General features: G+C 35.7%; 1 protein-coding gene across 1 annotated transcript; it reads left to right on the top strand.

The window, feature by feature from the left end:
* The first annotated feature begins 5,874 nt into the window (after positions 1-5,874).
* On the top strand, positions 5,875-22,836 carry LOC142341829 (uncharacterized). Its single transcript, XM_075393081.1, has 3 exons — positions 5,875-6,630; positions 19,906-20,914; positions 21,511-22,836. Exons 1-3 carry the CDS (start codon positions 5,890-5,892, stop codon positions 22,623-22,625), a joined length of 2,865 nt encoding a protein of 954 aa, XP_075249196.1. The 5' UTR covers positions 5,875-5,889; the 3' UTR covers positions 22,626-22,836.
* Positions 22,837-25,210: the final 2,374 nt, after the last annotated feature.

The following is a 25,210-nucleotide window of genomic DNA, read 5'->3' as shown; positions in this document are numbered from 1 at the left end:
CAAACGCGCACCCGTGTGTTCCCAGACCGAAATTGTTGTTGTTGTTGTTGTTGTTGTTGTTGTTGTTGTTCTTGGGGTATTTACAGCTGTGCTGAAAGGTCTAAAGTCCCAGTCATCAAAATAAAAAAATGTCTAATTGATTCTACAGTTTTGACAATTGCAGGAAAACTGCCAAGTGCAAATTTTTCGCTCAGAAAAATTCCTTTTGAAACAATTCCATATTGAACGTAATATTCTGTTTTTCAAGTCCAACTGATTCTCTTAAGTTCAATTATTTTTTTAGGCGGTTTACAACTCTACAAGTTTTAAAGGTGTATTCGCTGCGCGCTTCCTCTGTTCGAATTTTTGTCATTTTTGAAAATTTTGTTATTTCTTGTTTCTTTTTTATGTATTTCTGAGTGTTCGATGCCGCTATTCTCTTCATTCGGAAATTTTGAAACCAGCAAAAGATCGTTTAGCTGGATAAACATTGTGGGTGGCAAAATGCTTAATAGTCAAAGCTGGCTTTTGTAATCTGTATCTTTATTTCCCGTTATCCATTTGATTACCTTTTTTTGAAATTTTTCCAGAATCTGATTTTCAGTTCTTCCTGCAGTCAAGCACGTGAAACCATACAACGGTACCGGCAAAATTAAGGACTTTTATATTCCCAATTTTACAAACGTGTCTGCTTTAATTTCAACATTTCGCTTAAGCATGTAGAAAACTTTTTTTGGACTTTACGTTTTTCTTCAATATGCAGTTTCCACAATACATCAGCCGCCACGTGAAAACCAAGACCTTTGACTGTCAGGGATTTTTTCAATTCTTTTCCCATTAATTCGTACTGTTGGTCTCCACCTCTGAATTTGAGGTATGCACACTTGTCTATTGCCAGCTCCATTCGATTTTGGATTACCCAGTTCTCAATCCCATGTAGATCATTGTGAACTTCCTTTAGATTCTTTGCACGGCCAAAAATCTAAGATCATCAGCTAAGATGCAGGACGTCTGGAAGATCGTCAATAATTATATAGAACAGTAATGGGCCTAGGAGTGACCCTAGTGCTAACCCGCTTGTTATATCGGGTATCTTCGAACTTGTATTGTCCACACGCACATATTGTCGTCAATCTTTTAAGTAGTCGATTTTTATTTCAAGCAAACACCCACCAACTCCAATGTCAACTATTTTTGAATTAATTCATAATATGGTACTTCGTCAAAAGCTTTTGAGAAGTCAGTGTAGAAAGCTTTTATCTCTGAGTGAGGGTCGTAATCAAGAGCTTCATATAAATTTTTGGAAACAGCACCATATTTGTTTGCACAGATTTTCTCCTGACAAAACCATTTTGAATCTTGGTTAGGAACTTTTGAAAATGATATTACAAAGCAATGGTTATACATTTTTCCAGAATCCTACTATCAATATTCAATAATGAGACAGGCCGGTAGCTTTAAACTTTTCTTCGGTCTCCTTTTTTGAGTGGAAGCAACTTTCCAGCTGTCGGGTATTTTTCGCAGCCTCTTCATACTCCAAAGGACTGAATGCATGATGTTGCAGATATTCTTGCTAGTTTTTACGTAACCACCTGGAAGTATACCGTTCGGCCCTCTGGATTTTGTGACATCAATATCATCTATGATATTTCTGATTGTATTCTTCGAGATGTCAAAAATTTTCAGAAAGGCTCTCTGTATTTAGAAATCTTTCAAACTGAAATTATTTTTTTGTGGAGAACACGGAGTGAAAGTATTCTTTCCAACATATTTACTTTTTCGCATCAAAGTGAACTTTGGTTGATATCATTCATCAAGACTTTGGGCAGGCAGGTAGATTTTTTAGGCTTTTCAGATGTGTAAAAATTTTGTTTGCCTTTCTCGATTCTTGTAAATTTTCTTGATACACAACTTTGTCTTCTTCAGTTAAATCAGTGACTCGGTTTTCCAGTATTAAGTTAACTGTTTTCTACAGGATTTTAGTTTATTCTCCAATAAAGATTTCTGCGTCTTTAGCTTATTAATCATATTCGAGGTACAGCAGGAAGTACTGCATTTCTTGATCCTAGTAAGTTTTCTTGGGACACAACTCTGTTTTCTTCAAATGAATCAGTGACTTGACTTTTCAGATTTATATCAACTGCTTTCTGTAGGATGTTGGTTTATTCTCCAATAAAGTTTTCTGCGTCTTTAGCTAATTAATCATATTTGAATTACTGCAGCAAATCCAAGGAGGCAGTGACTTTCTATGCCTTGTTCTTTTTGGGAAATTTAAATCAAAAGTTTCGTCGAGATACCTTGTGATTTTTTTGCTCAACTTGTTGATGTTGGTGTAACAAATTGCCTGGAACATTTTTCCAACAAGATGCTTGTTTATAGCGTCATTGTCAGCATTTTCAAAACTCTCAGAGTTCTGTATTGATGGTTTTGTTTCAGTAATTGCGCTTTCTAAGGATAGACGGATGGCTTCATGGTAAGTTAGATTATAGATAGGTGGAAAAGATTTGTCTAATTCAGCAGATAGATGACAGTTCTGAAAGAAGGCAGTTTCCAAGATGTTGTTTTCGCATGTTGAAAAGTCGATAAATTATCGAAACGCTTTTTCTTCAACCGTCTCGATGACTTTGTCTTCAATCTCGTTGGGACTATACAGTGTCTTTCAAGTTGCTTCTGAAAAATTAAGGTCTACACAGATGACAATTGGTTTGTTTTTAGGAATGTTACTCAGGAGCAATTGGAAATCCTCTATCGTGTATCGATATGAGCTTGATAAGAGTGGATTGTCAAACGCATATAGAAATACTTGACTGTCATTCAAAGTAATTCTACAGACTACATAAGAGTTTTGTGGAGTGTAATTCATTCGTTCCGATATTAGATTACTTTTCACAGCAATGAGGGTAGAGCCATGCGCATTTTTTTCTCTAATCATGGCCCAGTCACTTCTATAAATATTTTAATTGTTAAGAAAGAGTTCAGCATCATTGAAGTTTTTGTTCAACCAGGTTTCGGAAATACATAGAACATTTTTATCTGAGTTAATTACTGCATTTATGAATTTTGATCTTCTGTCGATATTTACTAAGCTTCTTGTATTTAGTTGGAGGATATGGGGAAAGCCTAGTCAGTGGGCAGGTGCATTTTGTGTATCCAACTGCACTTTGACTTTATCATTTTGAAATTCTAGATTTTGAATTTTCAATTTCTCCTTAGGTATTCATCCGTCAAGCAGCTCCCTTCGCTTTTTTAACATTTGATTTTCATTCAGTGCGTCATCCCTCGTCAACGCTGGCAGGGTGTAAATGTTTCTTTCAACCAATTAATCATGAATTCTTTACTTTTTGCAAGAGTGATTCTTGATTCGTGTTCGTTTGCCAAGGTCACTAATACCACTCTTGGCTTTTTCTTTCATTTCGAAAATTTCCAAGCTTTTGTATTTTCGTGACATGTGCCTTCGCACCTATCAAATGGAGCAGATTATTAATTTCATTGTTTGTTGGGGCAAGATTTTCCTCTTTCGTTTTATTAGGATCCTCAGTTGTCCCTTGTATTCTCATACATTCATTGATATTGTGATATTTTTAGATTTCATCCTTTTTACCTCAATTAGTCTTTCCTGTAGTAGTTTTAACAGCAGCGACAGCAGCATATGTTTTCTCAACTTTGTAATTGTTCTCGTAGCATTCCCATTTTAATCATTCGCTTAGTCCTGTAGTCACCTTTCCATATTCTCCAATTCTTTCCCATCCAAGCTAACGATTTTTGTCAGTAACTTTTGCTAGGGTTCGACAACGAATAAAGTTATCCTATTCATTTTGTTTAACACAATTATTGCAGAACAGCATGGCATTCATACCACGCTCTTTAATGCCAGTAAAAGCTGCTGGCAAAAGAACAGTACATTTAGGGCGCAGCTGCATGTTACAGTTAGATGACACACAACTGTAACTCGTATCGTTCACGTTAACCGCCTTCTTGAATTTTTTACAATTTTTTCCCATATCGTGTTATTTTTTTTTCTGAGCAAAACCAATGAACTTAAGCGCTAGGAATTTCTCAAAAATAATTAACGACTGGGACCTTAGGTTGAAAGTTCTGATACGGACCAAGGAACCTAATACCTATGAACTTCACATAACTTAAACTAAATTTAAAGTTGATTATTTATTGGTAGAGTTTTTCTTACGTTGTTTTTGGGTTTTTTATTCTTCTTTTTATTAATTCGCTTCAAATCAACGTTGTTTCGTACGATTGTGAAGAGCGTTTTCAACTCGAGAAATTGATCCAAATGAATTTTGCTTTACTATTTCAACACTTTCTTATCCTTTCGTTTTCGGTGAGAATCTTGACAATATGCAACACTGGTATCGCAGTTTCTTTCAATTTGTTATAGACTTCAGGAGCGCCTTCTTTGACTCAATAAACAGTTCCAACTATATCTACCTTTCGTTGTAGACGTTCGATTTCAACTTTTATTTGCTCATCGTTGAGGGGTGTGCTATTATCGCTTTTCGGGCTGGTTACCGAGTTGTTGATAATATCGTGCCACAAAATAGTTTTGGTACTATTTTCAACGTATCGCAATCGATTTTGAACTACCTTGTACTTATCTTTAGCGTTTGGATGTAGATTGTATCCTGGTTTCGAGATGACCTTCCCTTTGAGTTGTCTTCGAATGTTATCCCACTTCTCCAGAGAATGATGTAATGAGCTAGCTCCAACAATCAACATTACAAAAGGGCAACCAAGGCGAACCTGAAATTGACTTATATCTGAAACTTTTCAATACTGGATCTGAAATTACAGGGTCTGGACAGCGTTCGTTATAGTCTGATCAGAGGCCGTCTGAGCGCACTAGAGTAATCAGAGGGCGTTTAAAGCGCTCTTGTGTCTGATTAAAGCGGTTTCGCGTGCAGTAGTTATAAAATAGCTGATTGACTGTGGGAATAATCTCAAGCAATTGCGAAAACCGACATATAAGATTTTTCCTGTATGTTATGAGTTTGTGTTCCTCCTTTCTCATCCGGTCTGTGCTCGGTCTGAAAGGCGGTCACTTTGGCCAGGAAAGTCTGATCATAGTCTGGACAATGGTCTGAATATGAGTCTGATGATAAACGCACTATAGTATGGACCGAGGCCTGGGTTCCGTCTGATCAGAGGACATTTTGGCGTGGAAAGTCTGATAAGAGGTTTATTTCCGGCGGAAGAGTCTGATCAGAGATAACTTTGGTCTGGAATTTCTGATCATAGCCCAATTTGGGTCTGGACCTAAACCTAGGTGGTTGTGGTCCGAAGCTCGCTCAAGGACAGGCGGCAGCAAAACCCGATTTTTCAATAGCTACACTATCGTTCTATGTTCTTTACCAGTCTCATTTTTGCTCTTTTTCCTGTGTTGTTTCCCAAAGTTCGTCCCGTTTCCTTTCTTGAATAAAGATTCAGGTTTCCTTGGTGGCTTAGAACAATGTCCAGTGTTTCCTTGTGTAGCACGCTGTAATTTTCCCGCTGTGTTCTCGTCCTCCGCTTCGACATCTGGTGCTTCGTCAACATCAGAACCATCTCAAAACTGAACTTACTACTATCAGAGGGCAGCTATTAAAGGTCATAGACAGTTACGACCTTCGTTAAAGAAATTTGCAATGACTACCTCATCTTCATTATTTTTTTCGGATCTATTCTATGTCCCCCCCCCCAGTGTTTTTTATGGCCCCAGTTAAAAATTGTATGTTGTTATATAGCACGTTACTATGTAAGAAAATAGCACGTGCGCTTGGGGGTCATAAAAGATTTATGCTCACTAAGCTGGGGGGGGGGGGGGGGGGGGACAGAATAGATCCATTTTTCCAACTATTGAATGCTGATATGCCTCATGCCTCTCGTTCAAAGACTTGAAAAGAGGACAGCTAGCAGCGAATGCTTTGTTTTTCAGGATATGGGTTAAGCCGGTTTACAATGGCGGGAGATGCCTATTCTGACCCGCTGTATCATTCCAATCGAAGAAAAGTGAAACAAATTATCACAAATTACTGCAATCCTAATCAAGAGCCAACGCTGAGTGTTGATGAGAAGCGAACAAATCAAGACGTAATCCGCGAGCAGGAAGCTATTTTAAAATGGAGCGAATTTCATCAGAAATATGAGCCCAGACTAAAATCTGACTTTGAAAAAGTACGCGAAAAGAAACGCTTCTGTGATCTTGTTTACAATGGAATTCCCGAAGCTTTCAGAATTAAGTATTGGTTATGTCTCCTGGGAATAAATGGCTTGAATTCTGACGACGATTCTCAATACGAGTTGATCAAGGAAAACAGCAAGCGCTATGCTCGTCTTGAAGACGTTTTTCAGATAGACAAAGACGTACAACGAACCTTTCGGGACAGAGCAGAATTCAAGAAAGAATTCTCTAAACGACAATGTATGCTTTTCAACGTTCTAATGGCGTACTCTTATTACAATGACACCTTGGGTTACTGTCAGGGTATGCACCAATGTGCTGGGCTGCTTCTGCTTTATGTTCCAGATGAGAAAAGTGCCTTCTGGGGTCTTCATCGGTTAATGGTGAACCCACGCTATGCTCTGCATGGAATGTTTCTATATGAGTTTCCAAAGTATATCAGGCTTAGAGAAGATTTTGAAAGGATTCTGCGTAAAAAGGTAAGATACGGTTCATTACCAGGGATTTGTAAAAATTTATTGAATTGCAATAATTGGCAATTAATTGATTGGAACGACACAATTGATTGCCAATAATTAGAGAAATTTGAAACAACATTCTTGCAGGCCAGAAACCTGATAAAACTGCCGTGATCATCACATTTCTATCGCAAATCGTAAAAAATTTGATTTTCTGGTGAAAAAATTTCCGTCTTCGAAGCTACAGATAGTGTAAACCTTTGCGTACATTTTTGAGTAAAAACAAAGAAAAAACAATACGAAAAAAATTATTGATCGAAAGCGAATTTTAATTGATCAATGATTGCAATAATTCACTGGTGTTTTTGCCAGTTAATTTAATTGAATGTTCCTTTTTCGCGCTAAACAAATAATTATAATTAATTTTTCCAAATCCTTGTTCATTACTGGGCATAAGCACGAATTTCTTTCTCATAGCAAAGCTAGATAAGAGTAGTTTATAATAAGTGGTATTCAGCCACTAAATAAAAATTTTCAAAAAAATTGCTCCTTTTAGGGCCTTTTAAAAAAATTAAGTTCCAAAAAACCGCCTATTCGTCGTATTTTTGGATTTTTCCTTAAATCTGGCTTACAACAACTATTCCGAAACACTTTGTCTAGAGACTATGAATAGCACCACCTACTGTACACTACTCTAATAAAATATTAACAAAAAACACTAAAATATCAATAAAGACACAAACTATATACCATTTTACTATAATATTAAGCAAAACACTAAAATTAACCCAAACCATCATAGCTATAACTAATAGTATAATAATATAGGGAATGATGTGTTGACATAAACTGATAGGAATTATTATTTTGACATAACATAAGGAATATTATGTCCACATAAACTGATCGGGAATATTATGTTGACATAATAATCCCTACTAGTCAATTCTTTTTCAACCAATCTAAAACTATTACTTCTTGTCTCACTTTGTGTAGTAGTTAATCGGCGAAGCCGCTTCGAGGATTCATCAAATTAAGTGGCGTTGGAAGACGAAATGATTGGAGTTCCTTTCTCGCTGTCTTCAGAGAACGTCTCCTGACTTGATGAATTACTATGAAACTAAATGATTAAAACAAAAAACAATCACTACTCTGATACTTTATGTGGAACACACTGTGATGGTTATACAGTAAAAAAACCTTTTTTGAGATTGGTGGTGTTGCTGTGAGTGGTTTTTTATTCAATTACAATTAATTTTGTTTAATAAAATGAAGTGAAGCCATGACTAAAACTAGTTTGGAAACACTAATAAAATTAAACAATGTAGAAAAAGAAAACAAGCAAGATTAAAAGTTAAAATAAAACAACACGAATATTATGGTAACATAGAAGAGTTATGTGACCCCTTAACAAAAACATTAAATTCGATAAATCAGAAACTGGATGAATAAACAAATCTGCAAAGCAGCTTCGCTGATACTCCAATAGAAAACAATAGAATTTTGTATGAAGCTTTAACTGATCTGCAAAGCAGCTTCGATGATACAAGTACATTCGACTTAAAAGAACCTTTACAAACAAAAGATGATTACGGTTATCCAACTATGATACCATATGAAACAATAGAAGTATTATTAAAAGCAATCTCACAAGGAAATTCTCAAAGATAATACCAACAACAATTATTGGTGAAGGCAAAATTAAAATCAATGGCGTTGATGCTCAACTAATACCAAACGGAACTATAATAAAGGGTAATGAATGTGTATTTATACAAAAATTTCAAAACTAAAACTGAAGAAATAGATGGTATTGGAGGAGAAGATAACATAGCAGATTCTCTTTTTATGATTATGAAGTTATAAATTATGATTACAAGGCTGGAGATAAAAGTAATAGACGTGAATTAATAAAAGTATTATTAATCCCGAGGGTTTTGGGAACTGGGAACCTGTCACTGCGTGAATCGGGGAACCCGCCGCTACGTAGATCTGGTTTAACAAAGATTGATCAATGATTTTGTAGAACGATGAGAATTACTTATACTGGAAACAAAAGCAGGACAAGATGAATTAACTGATGAGATGTTGAAAATATCAACAACTATTATCAACAAATGTTACTACACAAGAACAGTTGGATAATTTCATTTCTATTTATGGTAGATACTGTAATAGTTTTACTATATTTAATATCACAGTTAGTATAACAGCTATTATTATTATATTTAATATAATCGTATAACAGAGTTCCAAAGAGAAAGAATAATACCATTATATAAAGAAGAAACATGGTCAGCTGATTTTATTGGTATATCATCTTTAAGTAGGTATAATAAATATAAATTTATATTTACCAAAGATTCCTGGACTATACGTTAAATGATTGAATCTGGAATATTTATAACAAATAGTTTTAAAATAATTTCTTTAGAATGTGGAACACCAGAAAAATTTTGGATAGATAGAGGTAGTGTGTTTGTAGTAAAACATTTATATCCTTGCTCGAAGAACATCAGACGGAATTATACTCAACATATAATTATAATAAAAACTCAGCAACTAATATGGCACCTGTGGATACATTAAACTATCCTGAGAAAGTTAGATATACCATTTCCTCAAACAACTATTAACCAAAACTGAAAATTGCTGATTATGTAAGAATTGCTGATAAACGTAATCTTTTCAAAAATATATACATCTATTTGGAATAGAGAATATTTTAAAATTAATGATGTTCTAAGAAAACAACCACCCACTTATAAAATAGAGGATATTAATGGTGAAGTGATAGAAGGTAAATATTATGACCAGGAGTTATTAATATCTCAACTTAACGTTGAATCTAATAGCAAAGGTTTATAATCACTTAGAATTTCTCTAGAATTAAATAATAATGACAAACAGATTCATTCAAAGTAAGCAAGAGGACGACTGTTTGAGAGCAATTCGAACGTTAGTCGGCTTTGTTGAAATTGTGAGTGCTTTCGAACTTTGAACTTAGTAGCTGAATTTGTTTTGTATAGTACTTAGGAGCTGCTGGTAAGTCAAGGTTAAAAGGTCATCTTGAGAATGGCATTTTGAGAATACTCCCTGCCGACAATGCTCCCCATCCAACTACGTACGCCACCCACCTACCTATCCACATTCCTGGTTGTTTCTAACTATATATATTGCTTTCTTTTTATTTCTTTGCTTTTTCTGGAATTGGTAGTATTTATTTGAGATTTTCCCACTAATCTTTGAGTTGTTTCGGGCATTCCACCGGCTGTGTTTGTATGCAAAAATATTGCTTGACCAAACGTGCTTGAGTTTTTGTTCTAGAACGTTCTTTCACTTCATGAGATACTTTTTCACGCTTGAGTTTTTTTATTTTGATTGATATAAGTTGCTCTCATTTGGAAAATAAGTTTTTTTGCTAATATGAAAGCGATTCTAAGCGAAAGAGTAGTAAAGCAATTGCAGCATAGTGGTTTAGATGGCCGACTGTCATCCTGGAGTTCAGGGGTTGAAACCCCTGGGGTTCATTTTGCACATAAATCCTTTCTTAGCTACAACCCTTCAAAATGAATTACCCCCACCTATCACTCGAGAGCAATTCATCCGACTTTAATGGGAATGCTTCAATTTATGGATGCTTTTTAAAGATAGCAATCTTTCGCCATGTTTCGTTTATCTTGGTCTTGAAAAATAGTTGGTTCGTTCTTTCTAGGTTGCGCCATTTCTGTCAGATTTCTTTCTCTTCTCGTTCATAAATTATGTGTTTCCAGGAGAGACGATTAATTTGATTTAGACTCCTGGCGTAGTTGGTGAATTTTGAGTCTCTGCTGTCGGTGGTGTATTTTTCAAATCAATTTTTGGATTTCGCAGGTTAATTGCCTAATTTTTTCAGTTCTCATAAGCTATTTCTTTGGTTTCAAAGGCGTCTTAGATCCAAAGTTTTGTTAATTGGAAAGCTAGTTAAGAGTAGTTTGTAATAAGTGCTATTGAGCAACTAATTAAAAATTATAAAAATTGCTCCTTTTAACGCCTTTTTTTAAAAAAAAAGTTCGAAAAAACGGCCTATTCATTGTATTTTTTGGATTTCTTTCTGAAATCTGGCGTACAATAACTGCTCTGAAACACTGTCTAGTGACTATGAATAGCACGTACTGTACACTGCTCTCACAAAAATAATGAAATATAAACAAAAACACTAAAATCACACAATATAATTTTGCTAAAATATCAATAAAAACACAAACTATATATTTTATTATAAAATTAAGCAAAACACTAAAATTAACCCAAACAATCATAGCTATAGCTGATAGTTTAATAATATAGGGAATGATGTGTTGACATAAACTGGTAGGGATTATTATTTTGACGTAACATAAGGAATATTATGTCCACATAAACTGATCGGGAATATGTTGACATAATAATCCCTACTAGTCAATTTTTTTTCAACCAATCTAAAACTATTGCTTCCTGTCTCACTTGGTGTAGTATTTAATCGGCGAAGCAGCTTTGCGGATTCATCAAGTCATTTTAATTGGCATTAGAAGACGAAATGTTTTGGGTTCCTTCCTCGCTGTCTTCAGTGAACGTCTCCTGACTTGATGAATTACTATGAAACTAAATGATTAAAACAAAAAACAATCACTACTCTGATACTTTATGTGGAACACACTGTGATGGTTATACAGTAAAAAAAACCTTTTTTGAGATTGGTGGAATTGCTGTGATTGGCTTTTTTGTTCAATTACAATAAATTTAAATTAAAATGAAGTGAAGCCTTGACTAAAACTAATTTGGAAACACTAATACAATTAAATAATGTAGAAAAAGAAAACAAGCAAGATTAAAAGTTAAAATAAAGCAACAAGAATATTATGGTAACATAGAAGAGTTATGTGACCCCTTAACAAAAACATTAAATTCGATAAATCAGAATTTGGATGAGTAAACAAATCTGCAAAGCAGCTTCGCTGATACTCTAATAGAAAAGAATAGAATTTTGTATGAAGGTTTAACTGATCTGCAAAGCAGCTTCGATGATACAAGTACATTCGACTTGAAAGAACCTTTACAAATTAATGATGGTTACGGTTATCCAACTATGATACCATATGAAACAAAAATATTATTAAAAGCAGTCTCACAAGGAAATTCTCAAAGATAATACCAACAACAAATATTTGCGAAGGCAAAATTGAAATCAATGGCGTTGATGCTCAACTAATACCAAACAGAATTAAAATAAAGGGTAATGAATGTGTTTTTACTCAAAAATTTAATAATTTCTTATCTAATACTGAAAAAATGGATGGTATAGAAGATAACATAGCAGATTATCTTTCATGATTATGATTACGAAGATATAATTTATGATTACAATGCAGGAGATAACAGTAATAGACGTGAATTAATAAAACATATTAATCCCGATGGTTTTGGGATCAGGGAACCTGTCACTACGTGAATTTGGGAACCCGACGCTACGTGGATCTAGTTTAACAAACATTTGTCACAATGATTTAGAAGAACAATTAGAAAAACTTGTACTAGAAACAAAAGCAGGACAAGATGGATTATATGATGTGTTGAAAATATCTAAACAACTATTATCGTCAAATGGTACTATATAAGAACAATTGGATAATTTTATTTTTAATTATGGTAGATAATATGATAGTTATCATTCTCATTAATATAATAGATTACATAACATTTATAATTATATTTCTTATAATAGTTATTATTTTTATAGTAAATGAAACAACAACAACAACAAGATTTAGCTAAAGAAATATGTTCACCACAAATAACAAAATTCTAAAGAAAGAATAATACCATTATACATTGAGGAAACATGGTCAACAGTCATGCATATATTTACCAGATATGCTTAGACTATGCCTTTAATGAATGAATCTGGTATATCTATAACAAATAATTTTAAAACAGTTTTTTTGGAAGGTTGAACGGCAGAAAAATTATGGCTTCGGATAGAGGTAGTGAGTTTTATAATGAACCATTTAAATCTTTACTCGAAGAACATCAGACGGAATTATAAGTTGCTCTCATTCTGAAAATAAATTTTTTTGCTAATACAAAAGCGATTCTGATCGAAAGAAAAGCAAAGCAATTGCAGCTTCGTGGTAAACATGGCCGCCTGTCATCCTGGAGTTCACGGGTTGAAACCCCTGAGGTTCGTTTTCCACATAAATCCTTTCTTAGCTACAACCCTTCAAATTAAATTACCCCCACCTATCACTTGAGAGCAACTCATCCGACTTCAATGGGATTGTTTCAATTTATGGATGCTTTTTAAAGATAGCAATCTTTCGCCATGTTTCGTTTGTTTTGGTCTTGAAAAATAGTTGGTTCGTTCTTTCTAGGTTGCGCCATTTCTGTCAGATTTCCCTCTCCTCTAGTTCATAAATTATGAGTTTCCAGGAGAGACGATCAATTTGATTTAGACTCCTGGCGTAGTTGGTGAATTTTGAGTCTCTGCTGTCGGTGGTGTATTTTTTAAATCAATTTTTGGAGTTCGCAGGTTAATTGCCTAATTTTTTCAGTTCTCATAAACTTTTTCTTGGTTTCAAAGGCGTCTTAGATCCAGAGTTTTGTTAATTGGAAAGCTAGGTAAGAGTAGTTTGTAATAAGTGTTATTGAGCAGCTGATTAAAAGTTTTAAAAAATTGCTCCTTTTAACGACTTTTTAAAAAAAAACATCCAAAAAACGGCCTATTCGTTGTATTTTTTGGATTTTTTTCAGAAATCTGGCTTACAATAACTGCTCTGAAACACTGTCTAGTGACTATGAATAGCACCTACTGTACACTGCTCTTACATAAAATAATGAAATATTAACAAAAAACACTAAAATCACACATATAATTTTACTAAAATATCAAAAACGCAAACTAGATATTTTATTATAATAAGCAAAACACTAAAATTAACCCAAACAATCATAGCTATAACTGATAGTATAATAATATAGGGAATGATGTGTCGACATAAACTTATAGGGATTATTATTTTGAAATAACCTAATGAATATGTCCACATAAACTGATCGGGAATATTATGTTGACATAATAATCCCTACTAATCTTTCTCAACCAATATCAGTCAATTCTTTCTCAACCAATATAAAACTATTGCTTCCTGTCTCACTTGGTGTAGTATTTAATCGGCGAAGCAGCTTTGCGGATTCATCAAGTCATTTTAATTGGCATGAGAAGACGAAATGTTTTGGGTTCCTTCCTCGCTGTCTTCAGTGAACGTCTCCTGACTTGATGAATTACTATGAAACTAAATGATTAAAACAAAAAACAATCACTACTCTGATACTTTATGTGGAACACACTGTGATGGTTATACAGTAAAAAAAACCTCTTTTGAGATTGGTGGAATTGCTTTTTGGCTTTTTATTCAATTACAATAAATTTAAATTAAAATGAAGTGAAGCCATGACTAAAACTAATTTGGAAACACTAATACAATTAAACAATGTAGAAAAAGAAAACAAGCAAGATTAAAAGTTAAAATAAAACAACAAGAATATTATGGTAACATAGAAGAGTTATATGACCCCTTAACAAAAACATTAAATTCGATAAATCAGAAACTGGATGAATAAACAAATCTGCAAAGCAGCTTTGCTGATACTCTAATAGAAAACAATAGAATTTTGTATGAAGTTTTAACTGATCTGCAAAGCAGCTTCGATGATACAAGTACATTCGACCTAAAAGAACCTTTACAAACAAGATGATAACGGTTATCCAGCTATGATACCATATGAAACAATAGAAGTATTTTTAAAATCAATCTCACAAGGAAATTCTCAAAGATAATACCAACAACAAATATTGGTGAGGGCAAAATTAAAATCAATTGCGTTGATGCTCAACTAATACCAAACGGAATTATAATAAAGGGTAATGAATGTGTATTTAATAATTTCTTATCTAATATTGAAAAATGGATGGTATAGAAGAAGATAACATAGCAGATTCTCTTTCATGATTATGATTACGAAGATATAATTTATGATTACAATGCAGGAGATAAAAGTAATAGACGTGAATTAATAAAATATTATTAATCCCGAGGGTTTTGGGATCAGGGAACCTGTCACTACGTGAATTGGGGAACCCGCCGCTACGTGGATCTAGTTTAACAAACATTTATCACAATGATTTAGCAGAACTATTAGAAAAACTTGTACTAGAAACAAAAGGAGGAAAAGATGGATTATATGATGTCTTAAAAATATCTAAACAACTATTATCGACAAATGGTACTATATAAGAACAATTGGATAATTTTATTTTTAATTATGGTAGATAATTTGTTATCATTCTCATTAATATAATAGATAACATAACATTTATAATTATATTTATTATAATAGTTATTATTATTGTAGTAAATGAAACAACAAGAACAAGAATTAGCTAAAGAAATATATTCACCACAAATAACAAAATTCTAAAGAAAGAATAATACCATTATACATTGAGGAAACATGGTCAACTGTCAAGCATATATTTACCAGATATGCTTAGACTATGCCTTTAATGAATGAATCTGGTATATCTATAACAAATAATTTTAAAACAAATTTTTTGGAAGGTTGAACGCCAGAAAAATTATGGCTTCTGATAAAGGTAGTGAGTTTTATAATGAACCATTTAAATCTTTACTCGAAGAACATCAGACGGAATTATACTCAACTTGTAATTATAATAAAAACTCAGCAACTAATATGACACTTGTTGATTCCTCAAACTATCCTTAGAAGGTTAGATATACCTTTTACTCAAACAAATATAAACCAAAACAAAATAGGTGATTATGTAAGAATTGCTGATGAACCTAATATGTTTACAAAAGCATATACATCTGATTGGAATAGAGAATTATATAAAAATATTGATGTTCTAAGAACACAACCACCCACTTATAAAATAGAAGATATTAATGATGAAGTAATAGAAGGTAAATATCATGAGCAGGAGTCATTAATATCTCAATTTAACTTTGAGTCCAAAAGATTTATAATCTCTTGGAGTGTCTACAGATGTAACTAATAATAACAAGAAACAGATTCAACCAAAGTAAACAAGATGACAATCGTTTGAGAGCAATTGATCCGGTCTTAGTCCGATATGTTGAATTAGTGAGTGTTTTCAAACATTAAACTTAGTATCTGAATTTGTTTTGTATGGTACGTAGGAGCTGCTGGTAATAGTCAAGGTTAAAAGTTCACTTTGAGAATGACCTTTCGAGAATACCCCTGCCGACAACCCACTCGCCCCCCCCCCAACGATATACGCCTTACACCTACCTAACCACATTTCTGGTTGTTTCTAACTATATATATTGCTTTGTTTTTATTCCTTTGATTTTTCTAGAATAGGTAGTGTTTTTGCACTACTCTGAGTCGTTTCCGGTATTTTGAGTAGTCTAAGTTGCTCTCATTCTGAAAATAAGTTTTTTTTTGTTAATACAAAAGCGATTCTGAGCGAAAGAGTAGCAAAGCAATTGCAGCTTCGTGGTAAAGATGGCCGACTGTCATCCTGGATTTCAGGGGTTGAAACCCCTGAGGTTCGTTTTCCACATAAATCCTTTCTTAGCTACAACCATTCAAATTAATTTACCCCCACCTATCACTTGAGAGCAACTCATCCGACTTCAATGGGATTGTTTCAATTTATGGATGCTTTTTAAAGATAGCAATCTTTCGCCATGTTTCGTTTTTTTTTTGTTCTTGAAAACTAGTTGGTTCGTTCTTTCTATGTTGCGCCATTTCTGTCAAATTTATTTCTCCTTTAGTTCGTAAATTATGAGTTTCCAGGAGAGAATCTTAATCTGTTTTAGACTACTGGCGTAATTGCTGAATGTAAAGATTTTACAAGGTTTTTGATGAATTTTTAGTCTCTGCTGTCGCTGGTGTTTTTTTAAAATCAATTTTTGGAGTTCACTGGTTAATCGCCTAAGTTTTTTGAGTCCTTATAAAATGATTCTTTGTATGAAAGGCGTCTTTAGATCCCAGAGTTAGCTGTTTTGTCAAAGTGCGATGTTTTTTTCCCTTTGTGTTATAAAAAATGTTTTGTATGCGACTTTTGGTTTTTGATTTCAACGTTCACAAGTCGAAGCTCAGTTGTCTCTCGGAGGTTTTGCTTTAAAAGTTTGGTCAGATTTGTCATTTAAGCTTGCTTCACTGACGCAACTGGGCACGAGGTACGCAAAATCATATGATCTTTTCTTTTGGTACGATATTTCCGGACAACCCTCCCTCATTGCCTTACAGGTTTAAGGTTTCATAGATGTGCTCTACTAATTTTTTGTGCTGCTATGAAAATGACCATTTTTCAACCTTTATTCAAAGAAAAAATTGAGGTTAATTTTTAGCCGACGTTATCAGTTTTCAGTGATGCACGTGCCTCTTCCGGTAAAAATTAATGAGTTCAAACAAGGGTTGTCACCTAATTTTTTTTTCGGGCGTAATTGAAAACAAGTGCGGCAAAAAATATGCACCGAAAACTGGAAAACTCTAAGTTATAAGCTTGTCATTTTTAAAATAGTTTTGTGTTCAGGTAATCAAATCCTGTCAATGCAATTTTTAATACTAAATTTTTGAATTCATTTTCATTTTTTTTCATGACAGTCATTTTCACAGATTTTGAAAGAAAAATTTTTTTCTGCCTTATTCAATTGAGATGAGATACTCTTGTGCTCAGTGTTGAAAAATGAGGGTTGAGCAATGAGTGAAAAAATGAGAAGTTTTGAAAGAAGTATTAATTGATGATAATAGTTGTAGCTGTTTTTTTATTCTCTTGATAGTGAAAATTATCGTTTTTACCAAAATTTACTGATTTAAACAAAAAATGAAGGGTAAATTATGATACCTCAGTATTCCATATAGACATTTTAATGGATAGTTCTGGATCAATCGAGCTGTTTTCTTTTGCTCTGTCCTCATAAAATGTTTCTTGGTATCAAAGGCATCTGTAGATCCCAGAGTCAGCTGTTCAGTGCAAAGTGCGATATGTCTTTCCATTTCTGTTAAAAAAAATGATTTGTATGCGACTTTTGGTTTTTGTTTTCTAGGGTCACAAGTCGAAGCTGAGTGCTCTCTCGGAGGTTTTGCCTTAAAAGTTTGGTCAAATTTGTGTCATTTCAGCTTGCTTCACTGACGCAAGTGGGCACGAGATTCGCAAAATCATTATCTTTCCTTTTGGTACGATATTTCCGGACAACCCTCCCTCATTGCCCTACAGGTTTAAGGTTTCATAGATGTGCTCTACTAATTTTTGTGCTGCTTTGAAAATAACCATTTTTCAACCTTTATTCAAACAAAAAATTGAGGTTAATTTTTTAGCCGAAGTTATCAGTTTTCATTAATGCTCGTGCCTCTTCCGGTAAAGGTTAATAAGAGATCAAACAAGGGTTGTCACCCAATTTTTGCATATTATCCAATTTTCCCCAAATCCCTTTCCAGCCTATGTTTACAAATATCTCAGAACAACATTGGGGGAACTTTTGTAGCTCAATGCAAAAATAACTATGAAACGCTATATAAATAGGGGATCGTGGAATAGGGGTACTTGTTCAGGAATATAGGCAAAAAATGCGTGATCCATCAAGAAGTAATTTAATGGAACCTCTTGAAAGGTGGTGCTCTTAAGTAGTTGAACTACAAGATCACATTTGCTATAAAGCTGAAATAAGTGAAGCCTTAAAAATGTGAAGCTTTACTTTTTGCAAGAAGTTGACAATTTTAAAAACTTTCAAACAACAATAATAATTTTATTTCTGCGTAATAGCAGCATTAGGTGTTTCAAATTGCAGTGCAGTAGTTGAATGTTTTAGCTGCTTTTAGGTGATGGTTGTCACTTTTTTTTGTCTCTGTACACATTTCATTTGAGATTGATCAGGCTGTAGTGCAACTCAAGCTATGGTTAAGCGAGAAGGGCTCACAGATAAATTCACGGCTGATGCATCTATGATGACCAATATTTTTTTCCTTTCTTTGGGGGAGGGGGTAGAGAGAAAACAAAATGATGTTCGTGAAATTCCACAAGTTTCCTTTTGGGTCGTTTGATTTGAGTAAATATGTGATAAACGGACGGTCGTTAAATCTTTTTCCCCATTTCGGGCGTAATTGAAAAAAATGCGGTAAAAAATATGCACCGATAACTGGAAAATTTTAATTTATAAGATGTTTCATTTTCAAAATGATTGTGCTCAGGTAATCAAATCCTGTCAATGCAGTAAAATTTTTCACAACTGTCGTTTTTACAGACTTTGATGGAAAATTTTTTCTGAATTGTTGTTCGCTGGAGATGAGATACTCTTGTGCTCACTGTTGAAAATTGAGGATTGACCAATCAGGGAAAAAATGAGAAGTTTCGAAAGAAGGATTAATTGGTGATAATAGTTGAAGCTGTTTTTTTATTCTCTTGAAAGTGTGAAAATTATCTTGTTACCAAAATTTACTGATTATTAAAACAAAAAATGGAGGGTAAAATATGATAGCTCAGTATTCCATATAAACATTTTAATGGCTCGTTCTGGATCATTTTAATCCGGCTGTTTTCTTTCTTCTTAAAAAAATTCTTTATGTAGCATGGGGATTAGTTTGTAGAGAAGTCTGTAGGCTGTCTTTAATAGCATGAATAGTGCAGAGTGCATAAATAAGTCTGTGTCCATATTGGTCTTGTTTGATTTTAAGAAATGACGAATGCCAACTTTTTGTGATTTATGTGTTGCTTACGTCAACTATAGCACGAAAATTGTAATGTTTTTCTAGTAGATAATGATGATTTATAAGACATAAACAGCACAATTGTTCAGCTATATGGTGTTATCTCTAATTTTCTTTTAAAAAAAGTTTCTTATGCCTTGATTATCTGTGATTGGCTAAGGTTTCGCTTATCTTGCATGTAGTAATTGTTGCCTTGTAGTTGTTGGCTAGAATGGTTACTTTATTATGAAATTTTGTTTATATTTTCCAGTCCGGTCTGGAGAGAACCGTTCCATGAAAAATGGTTCAAGGCGTATCCTATACAGAAATTAGGGACACAGACCGAATTTGATTTGGTGAATTTAAATCAAGTGTTAGGGGTCCAAAATACCCAGTTAACTGGCCTCCTAAGCGTCAGCTAGCTACAATTGGAGACAACCCCGAGGCAGTAGAGGGGACCAATTTCATAGAAGTACAAAACCTGCGTAATTTATCAGATCATAAGGTTGACGGATTTTTCGTAAGATATTGGCTTTGATTTAGAACAAGAGTCTTTACAATCATTTGATGGAGTGCCAAACGGTGACGGACACGTACCTTATGCTCTGGTACTTCACAGTGTTCCAAGCCGACTTCCCCCTTAGCCTATCTCTGCGCATTTGGGACATATTCCTGCTAGAAGGTGACATCATCTTCCTCCCCATGGCCTACACACTCATCACCTACAAAGAGAAGGAGCTGAAGAGGGAAGAATGTCCCAAATTGTACATCACCAAATTCAAAGAAACATTGCAATACGAGGAGTCAAACATAATCGAGTTGTTCAAGCGCAATTTCCGAGCAATGATGCAATCCTCCAAGAGACCATTAAGAGCAGAACCACCATTGGGAGAAATTCCAGCCGAGTTTGGGACTCTGATGAACCGGACTGACGTGGAGAGTAACGGTTATGATGATGTTGACGTCGAAATTACTGCCGAAACTGAAAAGAAGGAGAACAAGGCATTGATCGAGCGCGTTAAGGACTCGGCCTTCAAAAGATCAGACACGAAAGCCGAAGACCGCATCAGTTTTATTCCTTACGAATCACCCAGTGTTTCTCAGACCGATATTCCGATGTCTATAGTTGGAGCTGAACTAAGGAATGGAGTCACTACCACGTCATGGAAAGGAGATGAAGTTGACAGCAAAAATGAGACAGCAAACCTAGAACTAAGTGCCTCCATTGAAAACGAGGCAGTGTCCAAAATATCCTATGGAGCAAAATTATCTTCCCAGGTGCTCGATTCTAACTATGATTCTGCCCAGCATTTAACACCTGTTAACTCGAAAAGTGACCAATTCAGAGGTAGTGGTGGGGGAGATGTTGGGGGTGGTGACGCTGGAACTTCAGGAAAGGCAATCAAATCTGTGAGGCTGTTTAAGAAACAGAGTCCATCCTCTCCGCAGGGTGCGATTGCACAGCTGCCGTCTAAGTTGAACCAACTGGAGAGACGCAGCTCTAACACTCCCACAAATCAGAGGTCACGCAACAGCTCACAAAACTCGAAATGTTAGTTTTGATTAAAGTATAACCGCTTAAGTCATGTTTAATTGCTCTCGAACGATCGAATCAAGTTTGAACCAACTTTTGTAGACCCGTGTGTTTTTCATGCAAAATTTTTGCTTGACCGTTTTGTTCTAGAATATTCTTTTGCTGGAAATTGGTCTAATTTTTCACTCTCAATCTTATTTGTATTTGTTTGGTATTTATTTGAAGATACTGTCCACCATGAAGTAAATTGGGCTCCCCGAGCTAATCGTCCTAGTTTAGTTGGTTCACGTTTTATCACAGCCGTAGTCTTCAACAAAATATTGAAGTCGGTTGGTCGATGGTATGACATAATGCTACATACTAATGCTACCTCAAGCCAAATGAGGTGTTGATAATGAACTCAATCACCAATTTTTGCAAACCTACCAATTTTTCCAGGCATGGAGGTCTTAAGTGTTACTTGGCTCCGTTGATAGAACCGATTTCCAATTTTAACATCAAGATATTGGCTTTTAACTGAGCATTCATTGTTCATGACAGAATGAAGCGAAGTAATTTTCCTCATTTTTGACCTGATTTTATCAGAACGTTAGTTTTTGTTTGCTGTGATTTAGTTTCTGAGCGTGGGAGAGAAGAAACGGATGGCGGACTTACTAGCAATGATGAGTCACTGGGTGGGGGAAGTGTCAATTTTGAACCTCTTAGAAGACGAGCATCCGGAAATAACCCCGACTCACCCATCAGCCCCGTAAGTGGAACCGAGAATGATGTGGCGCTGCCAGCGAAACACTTGGTTGTCCGGGCACCCAAAAACCTGTCCAAGAGAAATGCCAATAGCACAGGCTATCTAACCAGCAAGTCTTCCCATCGAATATCGAACTCTCCACACAGTTCTGCCGAGATCGATGTCTCAGAGCAACAGTCAGTTACTTATGAGTCTACGAGAAGAGGGTTTCTATATGGTACGCAGAATCACAGGACCTCAAGGACATCTGCTCGAAGTTCTCTCTCTCCAATTGCCTTGCCTGACTCATCACCCAGTGGACGGTCTAACCCACGTTACACCCTCACCTCGCCCAACGAGAGCTATTACAATTCAAGTATTGCAGGATCAGTTGGTGGATCATCCGCCGGTGGCCGTTCAAGGTTAAACCAAACTACTTTACCAACACCCCCTAAATCCTTTCTGTACACACAGGGTGTGGCCGAAAAGCTGGCAGCTCCCAGGTATCGCAACCTGGGAAACCGGAACAGTTGGAGCTCCGACATCAATTACAGACCATCCACCACTTCGCGAAGTGAACGACTCAGAGGTCGGATTGGCCATTCGAGTCATAGGAGCCCAGAACCCACCAATATTAGTCGATTCGCGGAAAATCACGAAAGATTTTTCGTGGCTCTCCACGATGCACAGAAATTGGAAACTGAGTTTTCAGTCAACGGTGGAGCAGTAGGTGTTGCAAGCCCCCCTAGACGCGGGTCAAACACTGGAAAGCCGTATGTTACTGTAAAGAGAGACGGTTCTGGTCTGGGAAGGTTAAATGTGACAGAAAACGGCTCTATTGATGTGAAAAGTCGGAAATCTACGTCGAAGAAGCAAGGCTCAAAGTCGGTATCGGGAGACAAAACGAAGGCACATGTTAACGTTAACAGTACTATGAAAGACTCGACCACCTCATCATCACAACGACAACCAACAAAGAGCTCTAGAGATTCTGTAGATCTATGACAGTTGTTCATTTTGATTTTAATCAACAATTTATGTAGTGTAGATAATTTTGGCTGCTTACTTGTTTTTAAGGAATTAAATGATCATTGCAATAACTGCATCACATTTGGATATATTTTGTCCAACTATTTTCTATTGAAGCCGTTATTTATTACTGTTTGTCAAGCTTACACACCAATGAAAATTAGAAATATGAAATGTTATCTTTTGACGTCTTTTCTACTTAGCTAACTTCTTGCAGAATTCAAATAAGCTTTTGCGGGTTGGGGGCAGTTCTTTAACAGTCTTTTTCGTTCAAGTTCAAATACATGAAATGTTCTTTTGCATTTTGTCAAATGTTTGTTGCTTGTTCTTTTGTAAATTTTGTAGTGTAAGCATGGAAACTTTCTGATGGCTAGGATGTTAACTGCTTTTTAGGATACTCTTTTGAATTTGATTTTATGGTACAATCACATGCAATGTAGAGGTGATAAATTTTGGATAGAATTTTTGGGTCTTTCCCGTTATAGCCCCTCTCCCGAAAATATAGGCCCCTTTATGGTATATTAACGGCAATTGGAGAGTGGGGATAAACGTTATACAACCACTAAGCTGGTTGGCTAGAATGGATAAGACCCGATTTTCGGCAAAATTGAATCAGTTGTGAGATATTTTTGCAGAAGCAATTTGTGCTTCCGCGATTTGAGTTACTCAGAGTTGTCATGGAGATCGGTCATGTCGGCCGATTTTCGGCTTTTCTATGTAACTTTTTGATTGTACCGTGGTTGCATTACTCATTTTTGTCCGTTTAGTTTGTCAGTTTAGGGTGCAAAAGGTTTCTGATGCTAAAAGAGATTGGAAATCTTTTTGCAATTGCTTGTAAAATGTTTGTAGTGGTTTTGGAATCAGTTGGTTTTAACTAATTAATAGCCGCCGTCAGACTCTCAACGGCTATAACAACAGGCGCTCTCCTTTTTACAATCAAAGAATGTGAATTGTATAGGAGCGCTGTCTTTTTTTAAAGATCTGTTCACGCAGTTTTATGACTTTTGAAGTCAAACTGGAGAAGTGATTTTGGTCCCGCCGAAACAGGAAGTGGAGCGAAAAAGAGTGTGGTTTTGTGGCGTGGAAATTTTTTACTCTAATTTTAAAGTAGAGAGAAAACGGTGTTTGAACAAAAATTCGCTTTCTCCTTAGTGATTTTTTTGTTCACATGGGGCAATTTGACCTTGATTTTTACTTTTTACTATTTTTGAGATCGGATTTTTTTTCTGAATGGTTTTCCTAATGCGTTCATAGGTCATTCTAGGCTTTGTTTTTTTAGTTGTAAGCTGAGGACAGCTATATTGCGGTGCTCTTGAGTTTTTTAGTTTCGTCGTCTTACGCTCTTTTTTCGTTTATTTCAAGGTGTGAAGGCCGTGCTTAGTCTTAAAAATTTGACCCCCTCTGTCACCCCACCCCCTCATTCACCCCAACCCCCCGTTCACCCTCCTGCAACCCGTCAATAAGGAGCCCCTCTCGTCCAGCTGGGAAGGGCGAAAGTCATGGTGTGAAAAGCTGTTCTTAATGTTTGAACCCCCACCACTACTTCACCCCCTCCCCACCACCCCAATACCCTCTCCTGCACATCGCTAAGGCCGTAAGGTACCCGTGCCGCCAAAGACCCCCCGTTGCCCCCTCCCCTCCATCAATCTCCAGTGCATCCCTCACGCTCACTTCACGCTCCTTCAATTAAGATAAAGCTAGCCTCGCTAAGCTGTAGAAACCTGACGAAGCCAAACGCGCACCTGTCGTTTGAGAGGAATTGGCTCGAAGTTAGTCGGTTGTTTAAACGTTTTGGTCAATTTTTTGGATCCTTTCCGTTTGTACCCCCAGAACGTTGTCCAGCCCCTAGTTACAGAGAAATCATTATGCAAAAAATGGCACTTGCGTCTGGGGGTGCAAGAAATTGACCCCGTAAGCTGGGGGACACAAACGGAAAAAATCCGGTTATACATAAAAAAGGGTTTATCTTCACGGTCTAAGCGGGGGTAATCCTAATTGCTCTCATTGACTGATGTGTTTTTCGCCATTAACCATTTCTTTCTTTTTCGATTCTATTCTGCCCGCAGTGTTTTTATGCCTCTTACTGACAAATTGTGTTGGTGAGTTGCAGGTTACTATGTAAAAAATATCTGGTGAGCCTGGGGTTTCATAAAATTTTTGCCCACTAAGTTGGGCGAGGGGGGGGGGGGGGGGTTTGGTGACGGAATTGATTTTTTCTACCATATTTTCAGGTCAATTGTGCATTGAAATCAGCGTCCAAAATATGTATTGTACTATTTTGTTTAATTGCTCTCAAACAAAGTTTTTAGCTATTATGTTAGTCCTGTGGACTTTTTATAATGCTGCGATTGCGGCTGACCAATTTTTTGTCTGAACCTTTTGACTTGTCCTCAGCACCTGGATAAACAGTTAACGCTCAGAAGGCATTAAGTTTAGTTTGGAACATAATCTTAGTCGCCAGAGGTGGACTAAAAATTTTGTTCTAACGTAGTTGGAAAACCAAATTTTACGAAGTGTTATATTTCATTTGAAATTGACGTTAAGGGTACAATTTTGCAGAT

Source organism: Convolutriloba macropyga, chromosome 6 (genome assembly GCF_964194025.1).
Source record: "Convolutriloba macropyga chromosome 6, txConMacr16.3, whole genome shotgun sequence".
In the NCBI taxonomy this organism is placed as follows: domain Eukaryota; kingdom Metazoa; phylum Xenacoelomorpha; order Acoela; family Convolutidae; genus Convolutriloba; species Convolutriloba macropyga.
The sequence above is the reverse complement of the archived record's forward strand: the minus strand, read 5'-3'. Positions and strand labels throughout refer to the sequence as shown.

What these genes read in the sequence shown, in the direction of transcription:
- LOC142341829 (XM_075393081.1), top strand. Translation starts at nt 5,890, where the DNA reads ATGCTTTGTTTTTCAGGATATGGGTTAAGCCGGTTTACAATGGCGGGA. An exon ending in AAAGGATTCTGCGTAAAAAG is followed by an intron (nt 6,631 to 19,905) that starts GTAAGATACGGT and finishes GCTTTGATTTAG; the next exon opens with AACAAGAGTCTTTACAATCA. An exon ending in CAGCTCACAAAACTCGAAAT is followed by an intron (nt 20,915 to 21,510) that starts GTTAGTTTTGAT and finishes GCTGTGATTTAG; the next exon opens with TTTCTGAGCGTGGGAGAGAA.